The 19791-nt window shown below is 59.8% G+C and overlaps 1 protein-coding gene across 6 annotated transcripts; it reads right to left on the bottom strand.

Moving 5' to 3' along the window:
* Positions 1-1071: 1071 nt before the first annotated feature.
* RAB37 (RAB37, member RAS oncogene family) lies at positions 1072-17669 on the bottom strand. 6 transcript variants are annotated; one of them, XM_042802722.1, is made up of 10 exons: positions 17545-17669; positions 11389-11499; positions 6875-6985; positions 4749-4790; positions 4517-4583; positions 4378-4430; positions 3885-3950; positions 3043-3099; positions 2688-2764; positions 1072-2573 (listed from the first exon to the last, which is right to left on the bottom strand). In XM_042802722.1, exons 1-10 carry the CDS (start codon positions 17602-17604, stop codon positions 2468-2470), a joined length of 750 nt encoding a protein of 249 aa, XP_042658656.1. In that variant the 5' UTR covers positions 17605-17669; the 3' UTR covers positions 1072-2467. The 6 variants fall into 6 exon arrangements, with proteins under 6 accessions (XP_042658656.1, XP_042658657.1, XP_042658658.1 ...); XM_042802723.1 differs by lacking the exon at positions 3043-3099; XM_042802724.1 differs by lacking the exon at positions 3885-3950.
* Positions 17670-19791: the final 2122 nt, after the last annotated feature.

Raw genomic sequence — 19791 nt, 5'->3', positions numbered from 1 at the left:
CGGGCGAGCAAGGAGGTGACGGCAGCACGCTGCAGGACTTGTCCCTCCCGGGCAGCTCTGCACCGCAGCCCTGCTCCAGGGAGCCCAGTGCCCGAGAAACCCCCCATGTGCTGGGGGTGGCCGTGCTCCAGCGCCGGGGGGCTGAGCTGGGAAGGGTGGGCTCATTTGTTTCCTCCACTCGGCTGAGCATTCGCCCACAGCCGCTCGGCCCTGAGAAAGGCAGCGGAAAGGAATCCCACGGCGGCTGGTGGCAGATGCCTGCAGAGAGGGAAAACCAGGGCAAGCGTGTTGTGGTACAGCCCCAGGACTGGGGGGGGGGGGGGGGGTGTCCATTGCCTGTGGCATCAACAGATCCCTTGGCAAGGGGGTTCTGAGCAGCACAGTCCTGCAAGCGTGCGTGTTCAGGGGGGTAACAAGGCGAGGACACTTTTCAGGAACGCTGCCCTAAGTCAGGAAATAAAACCCAGCTCTAAGAGGACTGGTTCGAGCATGGGACTGTGATAAGAAAGAGAGACAGCAGGAAATGAAACAGCCTAAGCTGCTTTTGGGACCGGCAGACCCCGGCAGCGCCCGCGGGATGGCTGGGTGCAGGCATCACCATCACACCCCAGCTGCCTCCTCCTGCCACGGCCCTTTGCGGCTCAGCGTGACATTGAGGGAGCCCAGGCCGGAGGGGGGGGAAAGCAGAAAAGACCCAACGTCTGTTTGTGTTGAAGCCATCCAGCATTTTTTGCAGACATCAGCCAAGCGGCAGCAGCAATGCCATTGGTGGGAAGACAGAGTTATTTGGGGAATGCTGGACTCCGCACCATGAGAACAGCAGGGGAGGAGGTTGGTTTTAATTTAACAGACCATGTTTACTCTTCCCCTCTCACCTTTGGACTGTCTGAAATGTGCAATGAAAGCCCCGGCGGGGAGGAAGGGGCCGAGGGTGCTTCCCCCTCCCCACAGCTGCTCCCAGGGGCCCCCCCCGCCCCGCTGCTCTGCAGCGCCTGGATGCAGCAGCCTCCCACGTTGCAGACCCAGGGCAGGGATTTCTCACGCAGTAAAAAACCAGGCAGATACAAAGCCTCAAAAATACCCAGCTTTAATCTGTAAACTTGCAAAGAGAGACCTGGGAGCAGAGCTGAGGCGAAGGAGGCACCGGGGCAGGTGGGAGACAAGCGGCTCGGGCGCAGGGCCAGGGAAGATGCTGACAGGGACGGATGTGCCGGACAGTCCCCAACTCCTACATGCAGCAGTGCCATACCCTCCGCAGCTGCCCTTCACATCAGCTCTTCAGCTACGTGACCAAATATTCCCTGTCTCACCACCCCAGGTAGTGCTTGGGGGAGCCGGCAGCGTGCTTGAGGGGTCGGCAGGGCCAGGCTGAGCGCCGGGGACGTGCAGCAATGCGGGGCCCAAGTCTTGCACCCTGCGCCCCGCTGGTGCCCAATGTAGCAGAGTTTGCTGGCTGAAGCATCTCAAGCATCTGGTCTCCAGAGAGTGGGTTTCAGCTGCTATTTGCCAACAGCGGGAAGAAACAGTTGTGTTACACGTGCAGGGATGGGAGAAACCCAGTCCGCCCTGGGAGCCAGCAGGCACAGCAGCCCCAGGCCACTGCGGGCACCTCCTCCCCACCAACTCCAGCCTATGTGAAGCCAGAGATGGTTTTGTCTGGATTGAAAAGTTTTTTTCTCATTAAAAAAAAATCTCTAATCCTGTGGCTACGAGAGGGGAGAAATAAAGGTTTTTCCAAATTGCCGTGTGTACAGGAAGTGCCCCAAACATCACCCGGGTGCTCCCAGGGGAGTTTTATTTCTCCTGCCAGCTGCACGGGCAGGGAGCAGGCTTGGCTGGATGCTTCCCCATCCTGGCCCTTCCCTCTGGAGGAACAGGGACACAACGGGGACATCGCTGCCCTCGTGGTGGCAGGAGGATAAAAGCCGACAGCAGCAACCACAGCGGCGAGGAGCCACGGCCGAGCGTGGGCACCGGCTGCACCCCGGCGTGGGGCAGAGGGAAGCCAGAGCCCGGCAGCACCGGGGACATGGGGGCTGGATCAGGCTCTTTCATCCGGGATGGCTGAAGGAGACGAAAGGGCTGGGGGCTGCACGGGGGCTCATCCATGGCACACACACGGCCCCTCCAGCTGCACCGAAGGGCCCTCGGCGTGGGGCCGTATCCTGCATCCTGCTCGGGTGATGGAAGCATCCCCGTGGCTCGCTGGCCGGGCTGGCAGTCATCACACCGCAGTTATTCCCTGGGGGCACGCAGTAAGCTCCAGGCGTTGCCCCACAGGGCGGCAGGATCCGGCCCCGTGATCCCCGTGCCGGGGCGATGGCTCTCCTCGTGCGCCGCTGTACTGTCCTGTCCACGCTTGGCTTGGCAGAGCCTGCTTCCCTCGGACCCTTGAGGGCAGGATTGGGCCCTGCTCTGCCTCCTGCCTGCCTGCGCCCCTGGGGCTGCTGGCTCCTCCCTGCCGCTCTTAGGCGAAGGCACAGCAGCTGGATTTCTTCTTCTGCGACTCGATGTAGTCGTGGATCTGGAAGCGCGGCTCGTCCGGCGGCTGCACCGCGCGCTGTTTCAGCTCCCTGGGGTGGTGGGACCACGTTACCCCCACCCGCCTGCTCCAGTGCCAGTGTGGGAGGTGGTGGGGCTGCAGGGGACACCTCCCTTGACCTGTCCCCTGTCCCCCAAGTACTCACTTGGCAATGGCCAGGAAGGCCAGCTCCACGTTCATGCCTGTCTTGGCGCTCGTCTCCATGAAGGGCACCCCGTACTCCTGCAAGGGCAGCGTGGCCCCATCAGCACCCAGCCCTGAAATGCCCTCCTGCCCCGCTGAATCACCCCTGTCACCTGGATGAGGCTTGGGGACAAGATGCCATCCCCTCCCTGCCTTGCTCCAGGTTTTGTGTGCAAGCAGCTGCCACGCTGTCTGTGCTAGAGCCAGGTGGGTCTGGGCTCCCATCAGAGGGGGTGGCATGGCTTTGGGGGGGACCCTGAGCGACGTGCAATTGTCTGGGGGGGGCTGCAGCTGGGTTAGACTCTAGCATGGCTCACCCTGGCCAGCGATGCTCCATCCTCCGTCCTCACAGCCCTCTCGCTGCTCACATCAGCCTGCCGAGGGAAGGAAAGTGTCACCGCGTCCGAGGGCCAGCTGGCACCCTGGGGGCATCTGGCAAGCAGGCAGTGTGGGGTGCGCAGGGGGCTGCCAGGAACTGGGGGTGTCAGGGACCTGGGAACATCCAGTGCCCAGAGAATTGGGACCTGTTGAACATCTGGGACCTGGTGGCATCGAGGATGATGGGGGCGTCTGGGACCTGGAGCAGCATCCAGTACCTGGGAACATCCAGGACCCAGGGGAGATATTGATAAGACCCCAGCTGGGGACTGGGCATCAGGTACCCAGCATCACCCAGGATTCAGGGGGCATCCAGTCCCAGGGGAAAATCCAATACCCAGTCGAGCATTGGGCATCCGGTAGAATCTGGGACCCCCGGAGAATATCTGTGACCTGGTTGAGCATCTGGGACCTGGGGCTACTCGGGATCTGGGGGTGCATCCAGGACCTGGGTGGGCACCCATACCCAGCAGCATCCCGCACTGGGAGCATCCCGCACCAGGAGCCTCAGCCTCGTGCTGCCCCCACTGGCTGTTGGGGAAACTGGTCTCCACAGCCCCCTCCAACCCCCCCAAACTTCTGGGGTCACCTCTGGGCCTGGCTGAGCCCAGAGGGCAGCAGAGCTTGGCAAAGTGGGGTGGGTAGGCAGGCTGCACCCAGCTGGCAGGCAGAGCACCCGCTGAGCCCTATCCCTCTGCAGCCACCTGGCTGGCACAGGCAGGGCTGGCATGGCACGGCACAGCACGGCACGGCACGGGGTGACGGGGAACCCTGCACGCACCTTATTGCCCAGCAGCATGATGACCACGTCCTTCTGGGCGTACTCATGGATCTCTGTCAGCCAGGCCTGTGGGGCATCGGGGCTGTGTCGGGGTGAGCGGTACCCCCATCCCTCCCCTCCCAGCCCACAACGATGGGGAAACCAACTTTTTTTTTTTGGCATGGGAACCATTCTAGCATCACAGCCGAACTGTGTTAAAAACGCCCTGTCTCCTGGCTACAGCCCAAGCCTACACATGGTTCACATCCATCCCAAACCACGTTTTCTCCCTCCAGCCATTTACCATGTCCCTAAACAAAACTCACCCAGCCATGCAGCACCCAGCCAGGCACCCCAGGGACGAGCTCCCAGCTGGCTGGGCCTGTCCAAAACAGCCGGTGCTTATGTGTAAAACAGGCTCCAAATTGCCCCAAACACCCAGCAAGCCACACAGGGCACCCACGACCTCGATCCCCGGGGAGAAACACACTCCTGACCCACGGAGGGGACTCACGCGGATGTTGTCGAAGGACATCTTGCTGGTGATATCGTAGAGCAGGAGCAGGGCTGGAAAGGAAGAGGCAGAAGCATCACCCTGCTGCAGGGATGTGCTCCGACCAGTCTCCCCCATCCTCACTGGACCCCAAACCCACCTTGGGCATCCCTGTAGTAGGCATGGGTGACGCTGCGGAAACGCTCCTGGCCTGCCGTGTCCCAGATCTGCCAAGAAGCCATCCCAGTGAGTGCCGGGAGGGGAATGCCCCCCACAGCTGGGGGTGCCCCTGTGGCTCCCGGACCACTGTGCTCAGCCTGGGGGCGGGGGGGGGGGGGGGGAGTGTTTCCAGCAAGCTGGCTGGGAATTGCTCACCCCATCCCAAAACTCACCTGCAACTTCACCTTCACACCATCCACCGCCACCACTTTGTTCTGCAGAAGAGAAGGAGAGCGCATTCATCAGCCCAATGCGCACCTTGGTGTGGGTGCTGGCCATGCCCCAGCCCTTCGGCTGCTCTGCCCCGGCCGGCAGGATGAAACCAGATTGCCCATGGGGCTGGATATTGAAGCCTCATTGCTACAAACCCTGCTCCTGCTGGGGGGCTGCGATGCTGCCTGGCAGCTAAAGGGACATCCCTGAGCAGCATCCCCTCATGCCAGGGAGGGAAAGGGCAGAATCAGGCCCTGACAGAGATAGAACAGCAAGATCCCAGCCTGCTTTGGATCCGATGCCTGGCTCATCTCCTACAGCCAGTGCCCCTGTCCTGTGGCTCCCAAGTCCCCTAACGAGCTGGCTAACGAACGACGCAGGCTGCTCTGCAACACCCAGGGACACTGACCCTCTCCAGCTCCTACCCAGGGCTCACAGAAGCCCCTGCCCATGTGGCCAGGGGAAGTTCAGCAGAGCTGGGGAAGTGGGGAGATCTTGTACGAATTACATGCAAATGTGCATTTATTAAGAACATCTTGGTGTGCTTTAATAACGTCTGCCCACCATAAAGCCCTGACCCTTCTGCCAGGATTCCTCTGCTCCATGTGCTGAAGGAACCACCGCTGCACTAAAAACTTGGGCTATTTGCACCAGTTTAAGGCCTTTGGATGCTATGAGCTTCCTGGGGATGCTCAGTGGGTGATGCTGGGGGTCCAGCTGAGGTTTCTTTGCTGGTGGGAGCCTTGCTTGGCCCTTAAAGGTGGTTGCACACACTGAGCTGGGGGGTTGAAGGTAGCATATGACTTTATCCAGCATGGCAAGAGGAAATCTCCTGGGTCAGGGCAGTTTGCAGCCAGGCATTGGGGCTGCTCAGCCCTGCAGCTGGGCTGGGACTGGGGAAGGGAAGCAGCATTTGCAAGTGAGTGGGGAAGGCAGTTATCGGGGCTTAAGCAATCGCTGTACCCAGCTCGGAAGTGCAGGGACTTCTCTCCAGAGGCCCAAGCAAAGACAAGCAGGAGTTACCAAAGGGCTATTTTAAGACTCTTAAAGAATTGTACTTGGAGGGATGATTCTGGAAAGAGGAGACCCCTTTAAGTAATTTGCTTGCCTGGAATTGTTTGAAATGGAAATTCAGCCCATGTGGAGATGATAAAAGTTGAGGAAATGGGCTGAATAAAACAAAAAAAATGTGCCCTAGGAGACTCTGGAAATTACCTACCAGTAGCAAGCTGTGAGCTGATGGAGGGGATGCCTGCACGGGGCAGAGCGGGTACCTACGAGCTGGCAACACCCCTGGGACCACCTGTGCTGAGCTCAGCAGTGGGAAACGGCAGATTTTCCTTCTTTCATTACTTTATTGGAAGGACAGGCCACGAGACCCCTCCAAAGCAAAGCCACAGTCCTCTCCCCCAGCCCCTGCTCACCAACCCCCCCCCGCAAGCCCCGGGCAGCCCGGGCAGTGAAGGCAGCAGAAAACCAGAGCAGCTGCAGCTGTGGAGGCAGAGGAAGCGCCGACCGCACTCGACACGTGTCGGCAGCCACGAGCAGAGCTCAGACCAGGGACATCCCCCCGTGACTTCCAGCCTGCTGAAACACCACTCTACCCTGTGCTACAAACAGCTCTGCCGACCCGTGCACCCCCTGAGAGACCCTGCAGCTGAAATTCGGTGAACAGAGAGCAGCGGGAGGGTTTAAATGGGATACAGGGACCTTAATAACCCCTCAGCAGCCCATTTCAGCTCTTCCACGGCACAAAATGACAGCAACCAGTGTTTGTCCCCCTTAGACATTGGCCTCAGTCTGGCCAGTGGAGTGCGCTGGCTGCCCACCGCACACCCCCAGCTCACACCCCCAGCCAGGATGGGCTAAGCCGAGACGTTTTGCTGATTTAAAGGCAAGAGGTGAGATTCTCAGCAAGCTCTTCCATCTGTTACCGCTCTCCCAGGGAGAGGTGGAAGGGTTTCATCAAGCACTTGCTGCCGGCTGGTGCAGAGGCTGGAAACCTCCCATCTCCCCTTCCCAGTGCCCCATCATGGTGGGGTGCGGGTCGGGGCAGGCAAGGGGCTAGCAGCTGTGGTGGTCTCACCCGGAAATCTATGCCCACGGTGGCTATGAACGTCCCGGAGAGAAAGGCCCCGTCTTTGAACTGGAGCAGGAAACAGGTTTTCCCCACGCCTGAGTCTCCAAGTAACATCACCTGCAAGATGGGCGCAGGGAGAGGTGTCAGCGGGATGGGGAGCGGGTAGCACCCCTGGGTGAAGCTGAGCCCTCCCCGTCCCTTATGTCCCTCCATTTCTTTCCCCAGGGCTGGTCCTGCCAGGACTGAGGAGCCCCGTGAGAGCTGGGGGTGGGATGGGACCCCCAAGGGTGCAGCCATTCAGTGCCCCAGGGCAGTGGAGCAGTCCCCAGCCACCAAAGAAGTGGAGAGCAGAAGAAGAGAGCCGGTGGGAAGACAGGTACCGCAGCAAGAAAAGATGTCTCCTGGCCAGCCCCTGGCCATCTCCCAACCCAGAAGGCTTCTTGGAGAACCCGTGCAGCTCCTGGACACATGGAGCCACCTCTGCCCCCAGCCCGGGTATGCCCAGCCCACGGGCTGGTGCGTGGATTGGGCAAACCCCGCCGTGTCCAGGACTCTCATCCTGTCGGTGCCCAGGGCCCTGACTGCCACAGACACCAAAGCAAACACGGTGCTTTTCCCCTCCTGCTAAGCAAACAGGCTCAGTCCAGGATCCCAAGCCGTTGTGGCACTGCTGGACCCGGGCAGGCAGCAGCCAGGACTGATGCTGGTTTCGATAAGCACAGCCTTACCTCCTGCCCCGACGCCTCTCTCCTCCCTGCTCACCAGCAGCAGCCCTTTCCTGCCCAGCAATAATTAACCTGATGCTCACTGCATCTATCCCCTGCCTAAAAATGGCAGCAAGCAGGACTCCAGCAAGAAGGTCCATCCCCACAAGCCCACCCTGCAGGGACACTGGAGCCTGCAAAGCAAACCCACGTGGCCCCACAGCCCCCCCCGACCGGGCAAACACAGCGAGCCATGGCCACCGTGCACAGGGATGGCACAGCAAACACCCTGCGGGCCAGCACTGCCAGAGCTGGGGGCTGAACATGCTCACTTTGAGGGTCAAATCCTTCCCCAGGACACCCCAACCCAGCCCAGACTGGAGGGCAGCTGGGAACACCACCCAGTTCTGCCTCCACCTCACTCCAGATCAAGCTGGCAAATGATTTCCTCCCTCAGACACAAAAATCGCCCTCCACTGAAAGGAGCCAGAGCAGAGAGGATAAAGGCAAAGGAATAAAAGCGGTTTAGGGAAGGTGGCAGCATGTGGGATTGATTTGGGAGCCAGCTCATCGCGGCAGCAGGAGCTCTCAGGCATGGCACTGCTGCCGCTGGGCACAACCTGGGGCTGCATATTAAATTTTTTGGGTAAAAGGGTCCTCGGCTCGGTGCCTCCCCTGTGCTGCCGGGAGGAGGAGGGTGCTTCCGCAGGGTGACCCTCGGCTGAGCTGGGCTGGGGAAAAGGGGGGTACTGGAGGAGGAGGGTTCCCACCCCGCTGCTTGGCAGGGCCGTGGGGGCACCTGCAGTGTGGGGGGACTGCGGGGTGGGTGCAGGGCCCTGGGCTGGCTTGGCTCCAGGGCACACACGCTGCCCCCACCTCTGCCGTGCCCTTGGGGTGCAGCGATGGGCTGGATGGGGTCCTGCCTCCCCTGCCCTGTATCATGGGGGGCACCGCTGCCCTGACTGACAGGAGCCCCCCCTTGCCCCAAGAAGGACAGGGCAGGCTTTCAGAGGGCAGAGCTCAGCCGTGCCCCCCTGGGGAGCCCCGTTGCCCATCAAGCCGAGACCCCCAAAAGCCCTTTTCTTGCAGTGGGGCACCTGGGGCCGGGACCCCCATCGCCACCTCGGGGCAGGGACACACCCGGAGCAAACACCTCCCCCCGCCCCCGGGGCAGGGACCCCCTATCTCCACCTCCCGGGGGGTGTGGGAGGGGGAGGACCCCCATCCCCACGTCTGCGAGATCTGGGAACCCCCGGGGCAGGGGCAGGCAGGGCTGGGGGGGCTCAGCTGGGACCGCTGCCTCCTTCCCCTTCCCCGGCCCGCAGCCGCTTCCTGGGCGTGATCGAGGCAGCGGAGGAAGCGGGCGGCCCCCGGGACCCCCCCGGGATCCCTCCCGGTCTCCCCTAGATCAGTGGGGCGAACCCCAAACTCTCCCCCCGGCCGGGCTTAGAGGGTCGATCCCTGCTCCCCACCCCGCGCCTCTGCCCACCTTGCCGGCCAGCTCGTAGTCCCGGGGCAGCGCCGAGGGGTCCCCGCTCCTTGCCGGGGGGTCCCCGCTCCCCGCCGGGGGGGTCCCGCTCTCCCCCGCCCCGCCGGGGACGCTCATGGTGCGTCCGAGCGGAGCCGCCGAGTCGCGGGGCCAGCGGGAGCTGTGGCTCCACCCGACCCGCCCTCCTCCTCCTCCTCTTCTTCCTCCTCCTCCCTGGCCAATGCCACCCCAAGGCTGTGCCTCGGCCGCCTCCCTGCCCGGCCTAGACCCCGGGATGAGGAAGAAGAAGCTTAAGTCTGGAAACCTGCCCCCCTGCATCCCCACACCGGGGACATCGGGGTGTTTGGGTTTGCCAGGGGCTTGGCAGCGCGGGATCCCTCCGGGCACATGGATGGGGAGAGAAGGAACTGCTCACCCCAAACTGAACAGCCCCTTATCCTCCACGGGGTGCAGGGGTGGAGACGCTGGTGCTGCCAAATCCCCCCGCAGCCACACCAGGTTGGTGAGGACGGAAGCTCCTGCTCCCACCCCACCCGCCCACCCGAGGGTGAGGGGGTTTTCCCCATCGGCTGCAGCCCCCATGGCTGCTGAGCTGGGCCCTGGGGTAGCACCAAGGCACAGTGAAGCTGGGAGGAAACCAGAAGCCGTGGCCGTTAGCCGGAAGCCGCACGGTGCCGCGAGCCGGTTCAGCGGTGCCTGCGTCTCGCCGGGATGGCTGCCAGGGCTCCCGCTCCCCCTGGCTGCTCACAGCCCCCCCCCCCCAGCTTCCTACGCTGGCTGTTGGGGCCTGGCTTATAGCACACTTCATTTGGGAAAAGCCCAAGCGTGGGAATGCAGGGAAGTCCTGGGGGAGAGCCAGGAATGTTGCATTACCCAAAAACTCCATGAAACCTCATCCAGCTCCATGGCTGCCCCAGGCTCTTCAGGCTTACAGTCACCACTCCACTGACAGGAGCCTTCAGCCCCCACTGATTTATTCTGCCCAGGATACCCAGCCCATCTACCCCCGCACCCGGGCTCATCCCAGTGCAAACCCCCCAGCCCCGTTCAGGCTGCTGGGATTCAGCGTGCAGGGCTCCCGTGTGGATCCGTGTCCCCGCTGCTCTCGGGGTGAAGGCCACGCGTGGCCACGGGAGGTCCGATGGCAGAGATGCCGTCTGCGAGGGCACCTGCCTCTGCGCCCTCCCCGGCTGCCAGCTCCTGCTCCAGCCAAGCCTTCCTCTGCCCCTCGGGAAAGCGAACCTGTATTTCCAGTCCCGTAACTGCGTTCAGACCCAGCTGAGGGGATTTATAGTTTCTATATGCACTTTGGCCAGGGAAGTGCCCGGAGCTGGAGGCACTTGGAGCTCCCAGAAGCAGCTGAGGTCCGCTGCAGCTTGCTGGGGAGGGGGGCTGGAAGGACATGGCAAATGGTGCCGGTGCTCATGGAGTTGCCTGGGCAGGAAAAACGCCTGGCCGAGCATCACCTCCACACACTGTCCTTTGCTGAAGGAGGAACGAGGCAGCCGGGAGCTGGCAAAGGTCAGGAGCACATCTGAGCCTCCTCTGCCTGCCCAGGGCTCAGTGCTGCTCGCAGGGGCACCCGCGGCTGCCAGCCCCTGGGCTGCTCGGTCCCAGACCCCCCCAACACTGGTACTACATGTTTCCCTGCTCTCTTGGCCTGGACTAGAGAGAAAATCCCCATGGGTAGCAGCCTTGTCCTGGGCAATAGCCATCCCGTGGGTAACAGCTTCTTGCTGAGCCCCAGCCTTGCCACGGATGCTGGAGGGATGCTGGTCTTGCTGTGTGGTAAGGTCCCACGTGCTGTCTCTATCCCGGGCTCCCCAGGAGAGGGGACAGGAGTGTCAGAGCCACTTGCCAGCCCCACGGCAGCTCTGCGAATAGTTCTGAAGCACAGCCGAGTGTTTTTCCCAGGTCTTACTGATGTCGCCCTGACTTTTCACGAGAGCCCAGGGCCGCAGAGGCAGGACACAGGCTGGCTTCTCCCTGGGAGAGCAGGGCTGCTCCAAAGGCGGCTTTTCTGGGTGCAATGCAGAAGGCTGCGTTCAGGCATAGCCCCATCAAGGATTTTGTGACGTGAAGCCTTGTCCATCCTCCAGCCCCCCCAGAAACCCAAAGCCTTGTCCATCCTCCTGCCCCCACCTTGCCAGCAAGCACACAGACAATCCGGGCTCCTCATTCAGCAGCACCAAAGCAAATTCTCCCAAACCTTTGTGCTTAGCACTGCTTGGAATCATAGAAGTATAGATTATGATTACCCATATAAAACTTCTCCCACAAGGGTGAGTGAGGTTGCGCAGCCCAGGGACCAGGGATTGGGCTCTTACCGTAAAACCAATGCCCACGGTGGCGGAGAAGGAGCCAGGAATGAACTTGCCCTGGTCAAACTGGACCAGCAGAGATGTTTTGCCCACGCCGCTGTCTCCGACCAGGATCGTCTGCAAGGATCCAGCAAAGAGGCGTCAGCGCGTGGGAGCGGGCGATGCCCGAGCCTGCAGGCACGGCGGGCAGTTGGGGCTGGGCCTTTTGGGAGGGGGTGCTGGGGGGGTGCAGCAGTGAACACAGAAGGATCGGGAGGCACCAGCCCAGCCCCGGGTCACGGTGGAGCTGCAGTCCCCGTGGGACCCCCATGGCAGCCCCCCAGCATAGCCCCACTTGGCAGCAGATTGTCCCCACAGGCTGCTGGACCCCAGTGCCATGGCCAGGTGGCTTGTCCTGCTTCACCCTGTTCTTTGCTGTCACCTTTGGTCCTGCCATCTGCCCGGGAAGGAATTTCCACCCCTCTGACCAATTCTGTAATAACTGAATTGTGCTCTGGGCTCGGCTTTGGGCATGAGCCCCACTGTGCCCTCTCCAAGTGCAGAGAGGTGGAGGAGAAAGCAAAGCACAGCCTGTCACAGAGAGGGAGCAGGTGAGATGCTCCTGCCCTGGCTCAGGAAGCTTTGACTGGCACAGCCTTGGTGGAAAACCTCTTTGGGAGGATGCTGGCTGCACTGGATTAGGTCCAAAACCATTTAGTAAAGAGAGCATATCCCACAGCTGCTGCACACAGCCACTGCCACAGCCGCCCACCCTCCCCAGGGCACTAGGCTGTCTTCATGCTGCATCAACACCATGTACCTGCAGCATTCCCCACCCCAGCAGGGCACTGGGTGTGAAGTTTCGGAGCCCCTCTGCCTCTCCAGCCCTTCCCAGGAAGCCCCAGGGCTCTCCTACAGGGAGCAAAGCTTGCTTGTCCCCAGGCAGAAAGGACAAGGGAGCTGTGCAGGTGTCAGAGCTGGGGCACTGACATCATGTCCTGCCAGCCCTGCTACCCACACCGCATCCCTGGGGAGCCCGTCCTCCCTTCTGCTCCTGTCCATGTTCCCCCAAATCCCCAGTTTAAGGAAGACCAACAGTGCAAATGCAAACCCCTCCCTCCCCTCTCTGCTGGTGTCTGGGTTTTGTTTGCAGAGCCACTGGCCCAAACATTCCCATCCTTTCAGGAAATTGAGGCACTTTCAACCCTTTCACAGGGACACAAGTTAAAATAAACACTCTGCTAACCAGCTTCTTGCTCAGAAGTGATTTTGGCTCAGTCTTTCAGGACTCGGGTGTTCCTGTAGCTGCAGGCCTGGCAAGTGCTGAGCCAGCCCCGGGGCAGTGTCCCCCCTGTCACCGGTCCCCTGCCCCCCGCGAGGCTGCGGGGCTGAGCCAGTGAGGTGCTGTGGCTGAACCCTCCCCCCCGCCCCCCCTTGCCTCCACCTATGCCGCACTTTGCTGCATTTGTTTTTTCCCCCTCTATTTGTGTTCAGTCCGATGCAGCTCCAGCAGCCCTGCTCTGTCCCAGAACACCTCAGCCCTTTGTCCCCACGGCCGGGTGACATCAGGAAGGACACCCTTCACGTGCTGAGCAGGAGCTGTTGCTTCAGCATCTTCCTGACAGCCCCAGGAGCCTCCCTGCGTGGCAGGTCCCATCCCCGCATCACCTCCCCTGCTCTGAGGGGCCCCGGGGTGAAACCCAGCCCAGCACCACTTTGGGCATGGCGTGTACCCCCCTGTGAAGTGCAGGGCAGGTGAGAGTGAGGAACATGTGTAATCAAGTGCTTGACCAGCCTCGGCAGATCAAGACGTGATTTCATGCCCTGGGAGGCCGTGGGGGACCCACCCACCATGCACGTGCCACAGCACCCGGCACCGTGGTTCCTGTCACCCCACAGACCCCGAAGGAGTGGGCTGGAACCAGAAGCCAAAGGAGCATGAGGACCACAGACAAAGCAGGAACATGGACTGGCAGGAGACCAGCATCCTGCCTTACATAAATCACCACACCACAACCTTCCTGGGGCCTGATATGCTTCAGTAAAATGCTTGTTTCAGTGAATCAGCGTTTTCTCTCAGAAAAACATCCCAAACCCCAAACATCTCTTAGGAAAATCCTGACCTGCCAAGTGGAGCTGTTGGCAGGAGGGAGCCCTGCATCTCTGCAGGGGAGAGGCAGCAATCTGGGGCCAGGTCCGCAGCCAGAGATTTCTGTGCCCTCCCTAAATAGATGCTGGGATGTTTGCAGGTCACTTGTACATTCAGAGCAGCCGCATGGGCAGGGATCCTGCATGGGAGCTGAGGGGATGTTCAGAGGCAGAGGTCTCTGGGTGAAACTCAGGTTAGAGGAGCCAGGTTATCCCTTTCCAGGGGGAAATTTCCCTGCCCAAGTTCCCCTTGGCTTTGCCCTGGGGCCCAGACACATTCCCCACGCAGAGAGTAGGATCTGCCCTGAAGCAGCCACATAGGGAAACATCCCAAGAGTTCATTACTGTGGGGCTCCTGCACCCCCACACTTCATTTTTTGGTGCTACACGCTATTCCCAGGTAAAATACTCATTCTGGGAGGTATAACAAGACCAGCTGTACCCTGCAGCACTGTCTTTGGGAGCAGCTAATACAAAGAAAGGCATTAATTATGGAGGGAGGAGAGCTGGTTGGAATGAGCACCAGAAAGCTTCCAAAGCCCAGGATTTACAGAGAACATATATAAAAGGCAGAGTCCTCTATCAATAATTTAATTGGGATTTATAATAGAGGAAACTCATTAATTGCTTCATGACTTAATAATAACAATAGTAAAAGTTGGCCTGAATCAGTCAAGAGACTTTCCTAATCACTTTAGGAAAATCTTACTGGCTCTGTGGAGGTAGAGCACTGTGGAAATCACTGTGGTCTTCCTGGTTACAAAGTAAACACAAAATAAGAATAAAAACCTCACTGTGGAGTGGATGGGGCTAGCCAGCCATTGAAACCTCAGCTTGGACATCGCTGAGTCACAACAGCAAGAAGCCTCCCAGCAGTGAGGCTCTATACCAGCCCTGCCTCTTTCCAGCACCCTTGGCCACAGCCTGGCCTCCCCAGCACCCCCTCAGCCCCCTGGATTTTTCCAAGGGTTTTTCTTTGCCTGGAAAACTTTGGCAAAAAATGTTCAGAGATTCCTTTTGGTGCTGCAGTTCCTCTCTGTGTGGTGGTGTGGGGATGGAGCGGTGCTTAGCTGGGGTGTATGCTCAGATGACCTGGCCAAGGCACAGAAGGAAACCTGGCCAAGACTGGGAGAGCTGCTCAGTGACAGTCCCAAAGCACCATTCCTGAGCCCCAGCACAACCAGAGCAATTATTCTTTCCAGCTAAAGGAAATTATTTCCACTAGAGTGGGCAGAGGTAACCTCACTTCTCCACCACCCCACAGCTTGCCTACTCCACAGCCCCAGCAGAAAAGTGGGCACAGCTTTTAACACACTCCTGAGTGGACCTGTCTGCCAGCTCTGCCTTAGGGAAGGAGCAAATATCCCTCCTCACACCTCAAACTAGGAGTTTTGAGCTAATTCAGACCTAGGAGAATCATCTCCCTTTGAAATCTCTGCTGGCCTGGTGTAGGTTGCAGAGACAAGGCAGAGCAATGGGACATTGAGGGCAAACCCACTCAGACCTCCCCCACACGTGCTGGCAGCCAGCGAGCAAAGGAGATATTTTGGTCTAACGTGTCTAGGGAAGAGATGTTTTTCATGGCTGTCAAGGCAGTGTAGCGAGGCGATTGCTGCATTTCCAGTGCCAGTCAAGAAGGAGAAGATCTAGGATAGCACATGTGGGTTGAGGTTATCTTCCCTGTTCATTTCTGAGTTTTAGCATGTGGTAGCTGGACTTTAGATAAAACGTAGCAGGCAGGAGCCTGGCAGGGTAAAACCCCAGTCGTGGGGGGCACAGGGAGCAGAGAGGTGCCCTCCACAGGCTTTGCTGCTGCTCTCAGAGAGCTGCTGAAGCTCCTAACCCGAAGGTTTGCTCCCAGGTTAGCAGGATTTGTCACAACAAATTGTGGCAATTGTGTATGTGCACCCCAGCACAGCTGCCTGCAGAGCTCAGCTGGGATGTGGCACTGGGAGAGGTCTGAGAGCAAAGAAGCTGCGGCTGCTTTCAGCCCCTCACCACCTCGTCCTCGCGGTGTCTCACGGATGTGTTACTGAGACTTATTTCTACCTGCTCTATATACAAAATTGTGTGGCCTCTCCCCTGCTCCAGGCAGTGCTCCAGGGTGCCTTGGATGCTGCCTCGAGCTGCCCTGTGCCACAGGGACACCTCAGGGCTGTCCCCACCCTGCCCTGGCACTGTTTCACCTTGGCCAAGCCCCTTACACTGGCTCCAGCCTGAGCCCGGGGGCTCTGCCAGCCCCACCAGGCCCTTTCCCTGGCAGATGCTGTATTTCAGCCCTGTGGACATGAGCTCTAGGGCTGCACATAAACCAAACCCTGGCTCAGATCACACAGGGGATCCCTGTTTGCAAACCTCCCTGCTAGCACCTTGGATCAGTCACAGGCCAGAGGCATGTCTCTCTACCCAGGCACTTGTTCCAGCTAAATGGATCCAAGCATCCAAAAGGAGGAAGAACAATTTGTCAGTGGGTCAAGTCACCTGCAAGCAGCATCCATCATTTCATGCCAAGTGAAATTTTTCTGGAACAGCCCAGAACAAACCTCTGCTGTTCCTGCTTTGATTTGCTCCTGGCCCATTTCCTTCCCAGGTCTTGGTTTAGCCACCAACCAGAAACCACTTAACCTTTGCCTCCAGAGTGCAGAGCCCTCTTGGGGTTTCTTAGCACATCCGAAATGTGATTCCTTGCTCAGAAACAAGATCTAGCAAGGTATTTTCTGCCTCACATCCCCAGAGTGAGAGCAGGCTTGTTTCTGCATGACAATCAACCCAGCCAGGAGCGGCAGCAAAATACCAAGGGAAACAGCGAAGAACATGGGTCTGGGATGGTTATTTCCCTGGATAGCTCTTCTGCCCAGAGACTCATTTCCACCAATGTCATTCTTTAACTGCAGCAATTCGTTCCTGGTGAAGAGAGAGTTAAAGCCTTGCAAAGAATCAAAGTTCCTTGAGTCATCCCTGGAGGCATGTCCTATGTACTGGGTGTACAACAGAAATGAGAGTTGCTAATAATTGATATTTTCCAGCTAATCAAGGGCTGGGCACATTGCCCTGAGTAGAGCAGGATATAGAATAGACTGGGATTTGTGAAGAGGGCTGCGCACAGCCCCAGCCCTTTCCCCTGCCCTGCCTTATACCTGTTTTTCCCCCACTCTTGTGGGCTGTTGGTCCCTGCGTGGTCACTGGGGACTGCAGCAAAGCAGTGTGAGGACAGCAACAAGAAGTGATGGGTAGATCTGGCAGAGATCAGTATCTCCTCTGTGTCTCCTGGAGCTGCAGGGCAGTGTCTGACTGCAGGGAGCAAAAGCCCTGCTCCAGCAGAGCCTGAGACACTCAGGTCTTGCAGGGACAGCAGCAGCCCCGGCCCCTTTCCATGCAACGTGGAGTTACGAAACACAGTCCCGGGGACCCAGCAGAAGAGAAGGATTTTAAAGCAAGGAAGGCAGGGATAGACATCTCTCGGGACTCAGCTGTGTCATGGCAGGGATGTCCCGACTCCTCAGGATGGCTCTGGCAAACAAAGCCCCGGGGTGCAGCTCCCCCCAGCCCCCCCGGAGCATGCACAGGACAGCAGGAGCGGCTGAACGCGGGCTGTGTCGCGGCGCTGGCCCCTTTCCAGCGCTCCTGCCCTCTTTGCTTTGCAAACACGCCCGATCCCCCCGCCCCTGCCCACTGTCAACCGGGAGCTGGCGGGGACCGAGGCCGAGCCCCGTGGGTTGCCCAGCCCCGGCTGCTGCGGAGGGTGGTGGTGAGGGGGGCAGAGCTGCGGCCGCATCCACCCCCCCCCCACCCCCCCCCACCACCCCGCGGGGATGGGGGCGCGGCTGATGGACCCCACCGGAGAAAGAGGAGCGAAGAGTGGAGAGGGACAGAGTTTTCCGGGGAAGTTCAAGCAGGCGCCCAGCCTCGGCAGTTGCTCTCACGCCGCCCCTCCCCGTGCACTCTGCAGCCCCCTCCGCCGCTCCCCCTATCCCCAAGCACCGCCGCTGCCCCCCCCCCCCCATCCCAACCCCACCCCCCCCCCCCAAGCCCTACCTTGTGCAGCAAGGCCTCGTTGTAGCCGGCCCCCCCCGGCCCGGCCGCTCGGGTCTCCATGGCCGGGGTGCCCGGGCCGGTCCCGGGGCGGGGGGGCGGGCGGGGCCGCCGCTGCAGCACCGGGGACAGCGCCCGCGCCGCCGCCGGCACCGGTCCGGCCCGGCACGGCCCGGTCCGACCCGGCACAGCCCGGCACGGCCCGGCACGGCCCGGCACGGCCCAGCACGGCCCAGCACGGCTCGCAATCCGCCCCCCCCCCCCGCGGGACAGCGGAGCGGTGTCGGGCTCCTCGCCGCCGCCGCAGCCCTGCCCGCCCCGTTCGCAGGGTTCCCCCGCCCGGAGGAGGCGGGGGTGAGGGGTGGGGGGAAGTCCGGTCCCGCCCGCGGGCAGGGAGGCCGTGGGAGCTCCCCTCCACGCAGGCAAGGTCCGTGGGAGCTTCCACACAACCGCTGGTCCCTCCGAAGCTCTCCCCTAGCTCCATCCACCGTGACAGAGGACCCCCCCCCCCCCCCCCGCGGCTCTGCAAATAATCCGGGGCTCCCTGCTCTTTCCCTCACCACCGGGGAAACGCTGCCCTTCCTCCCATCGCTGCGGGACACGTCCACTGGGCACGGTCAGGCCGGGCTGGAAGGCAGCCCTGGGCAGAGATGGTTCTTGCTGCCAGCTCTGATCAGCTGCTGAGCTGAGAGCACGAAGCCAGCTCTGCTGTGCTGCCCGAGCCGTGCTTCACACCCGGCTCATTGCCGCTCGCGTGAGGGACCCCCACCCCCCGGATGCTCCAGCTGACACCCCTCCAGCCCTCAGCCCATCCAGCCGTTGGGTGTCCGTGGGCAGTGGCAAAGCGCAGACCTGCGTGGGCACCAGGGCTAGCAGGGTGGCACCCCAGGGAGGGACAGCGGCTTGTGCTAGCTGAGCCATTTCAGCTTCTTTACAAAACTGGTGCTAACCTGAGCATGGCTACCCCGGCAGCTCCCCTTTGGAAGCCCACTGCATTTACAGAGACTGTTAGGGACCTGCTTGGAGTGAAAAACAAATTGTATTTAGAAAAGGAAGGAATCTGTGCCTAAACCTGGAGGCAACAGTCAATATCCCATTGAGATCCTTTTATTTACAACCCCCTTTAGAGAAATCCAATGTTGTCAATTAAACTGGAAAGAAATTAATCTTTACTGAGAAGTTTATTTAAGAGAGACTCGATTCAATCTCCAGTTCCCTTCTTCTATATCAGCAGACGGCCCCAAGCCAGAGGAGCAGACCATGCTTCCAAGAGCCATCTGCACCTATCCAATTGCTGTTTGACTGCCTGGGCCTGACATTGCTAATTATATCTGTCCGTTATTTCCTCTGACAGCAGAGATGGTTCTGTTGGGTCAGATCATTGGTCTTGGCAAAAACAGCCAGAAAAGATGAAAAACAACTCGGAGGGACAGGGGGTTTTCAGGCTTGCCGAAGGCCAATAAGCTAAACCCAAGCCTGTCACAGACCATCCTGCAGCCAGATTCAGAAGCACTGGAATACAATCAACAGTGCAAAAATAAGCAAATTATTGAGCCACAGTGTCTGGATTAGATAATTTACATTATGCCACCAACATAGTGGTTCAACATATTGCACACACTCCACATCAGGTAGGACTGGGAAAATGAGAGCAGCAAACCTCAGGGGGCCTTTAATGAAGCAAATTCAACTCTCTGTACTCTTAAATATGCCAAGAACTTGGCAAAAACCTCACGGGTGTCAGCACAATCCTTTCCATGGCTGTCCCACTGCTGTCATGGCCCCTCAAGGATGGAGACCTCATGCTAACCTGTCTCAAGGGTGTGCTCAGCCTTCTCCTGGCCCAGCGCCCACAGAGCAGGGCACTGCTGTGTCACACAGACCCCGGAGACCCAGATCTGCCGCAGGCACCCTGCGGCTCTGCCCTGGGCACCCATGCTGTGCGGGTGCTCAGACACACCTCTCCCAGGAGAGAAGAGGGGGGGAAGATGGGGATGAACTTAGCCCCCGGTGAAGAGGAGAGGAAGCCCCCAGTGCACCACCAGATCTGAGGCTCCAGCCCTGCTTACCTCTGGAGGGGGATTCCCGGCACATCCCTGCTGCAGGAGAGGCTCTGGGGCTTGGAAAGCATCCTCTGACCCATCTCAGCTGCAGCAGCATTTTTTTTCCTTTTCTGAGTCATAAAGGAGAGCAGCAAGGAGCTGCTTCTGGGTGAGGAGAGTCTCATAAACCCAAATTATCCTTTCCTGC

This window comes from Tyto alba, unplaced genomic scaffold (genome assembly GCF_018691265.1).
Source record: "Tyto alba isolate M040663 unplaced genomic scaffold, T.alba_DEE_v4.0 Super-Scaffold_39, whole genome shotgun sequence".
NCBI classification, from domain to species: domain Eukaryota; kingdom Metazoa; phylum Chordata; class Aves; order Strigiformes; family Tytonidae; genus Tyto; species Tyto alba.
The sequence above is the reverse complement of the archived record's forward strand: the minus strand, read 5'-3'. Positions and strand labels throughout refer to the sequence as shown.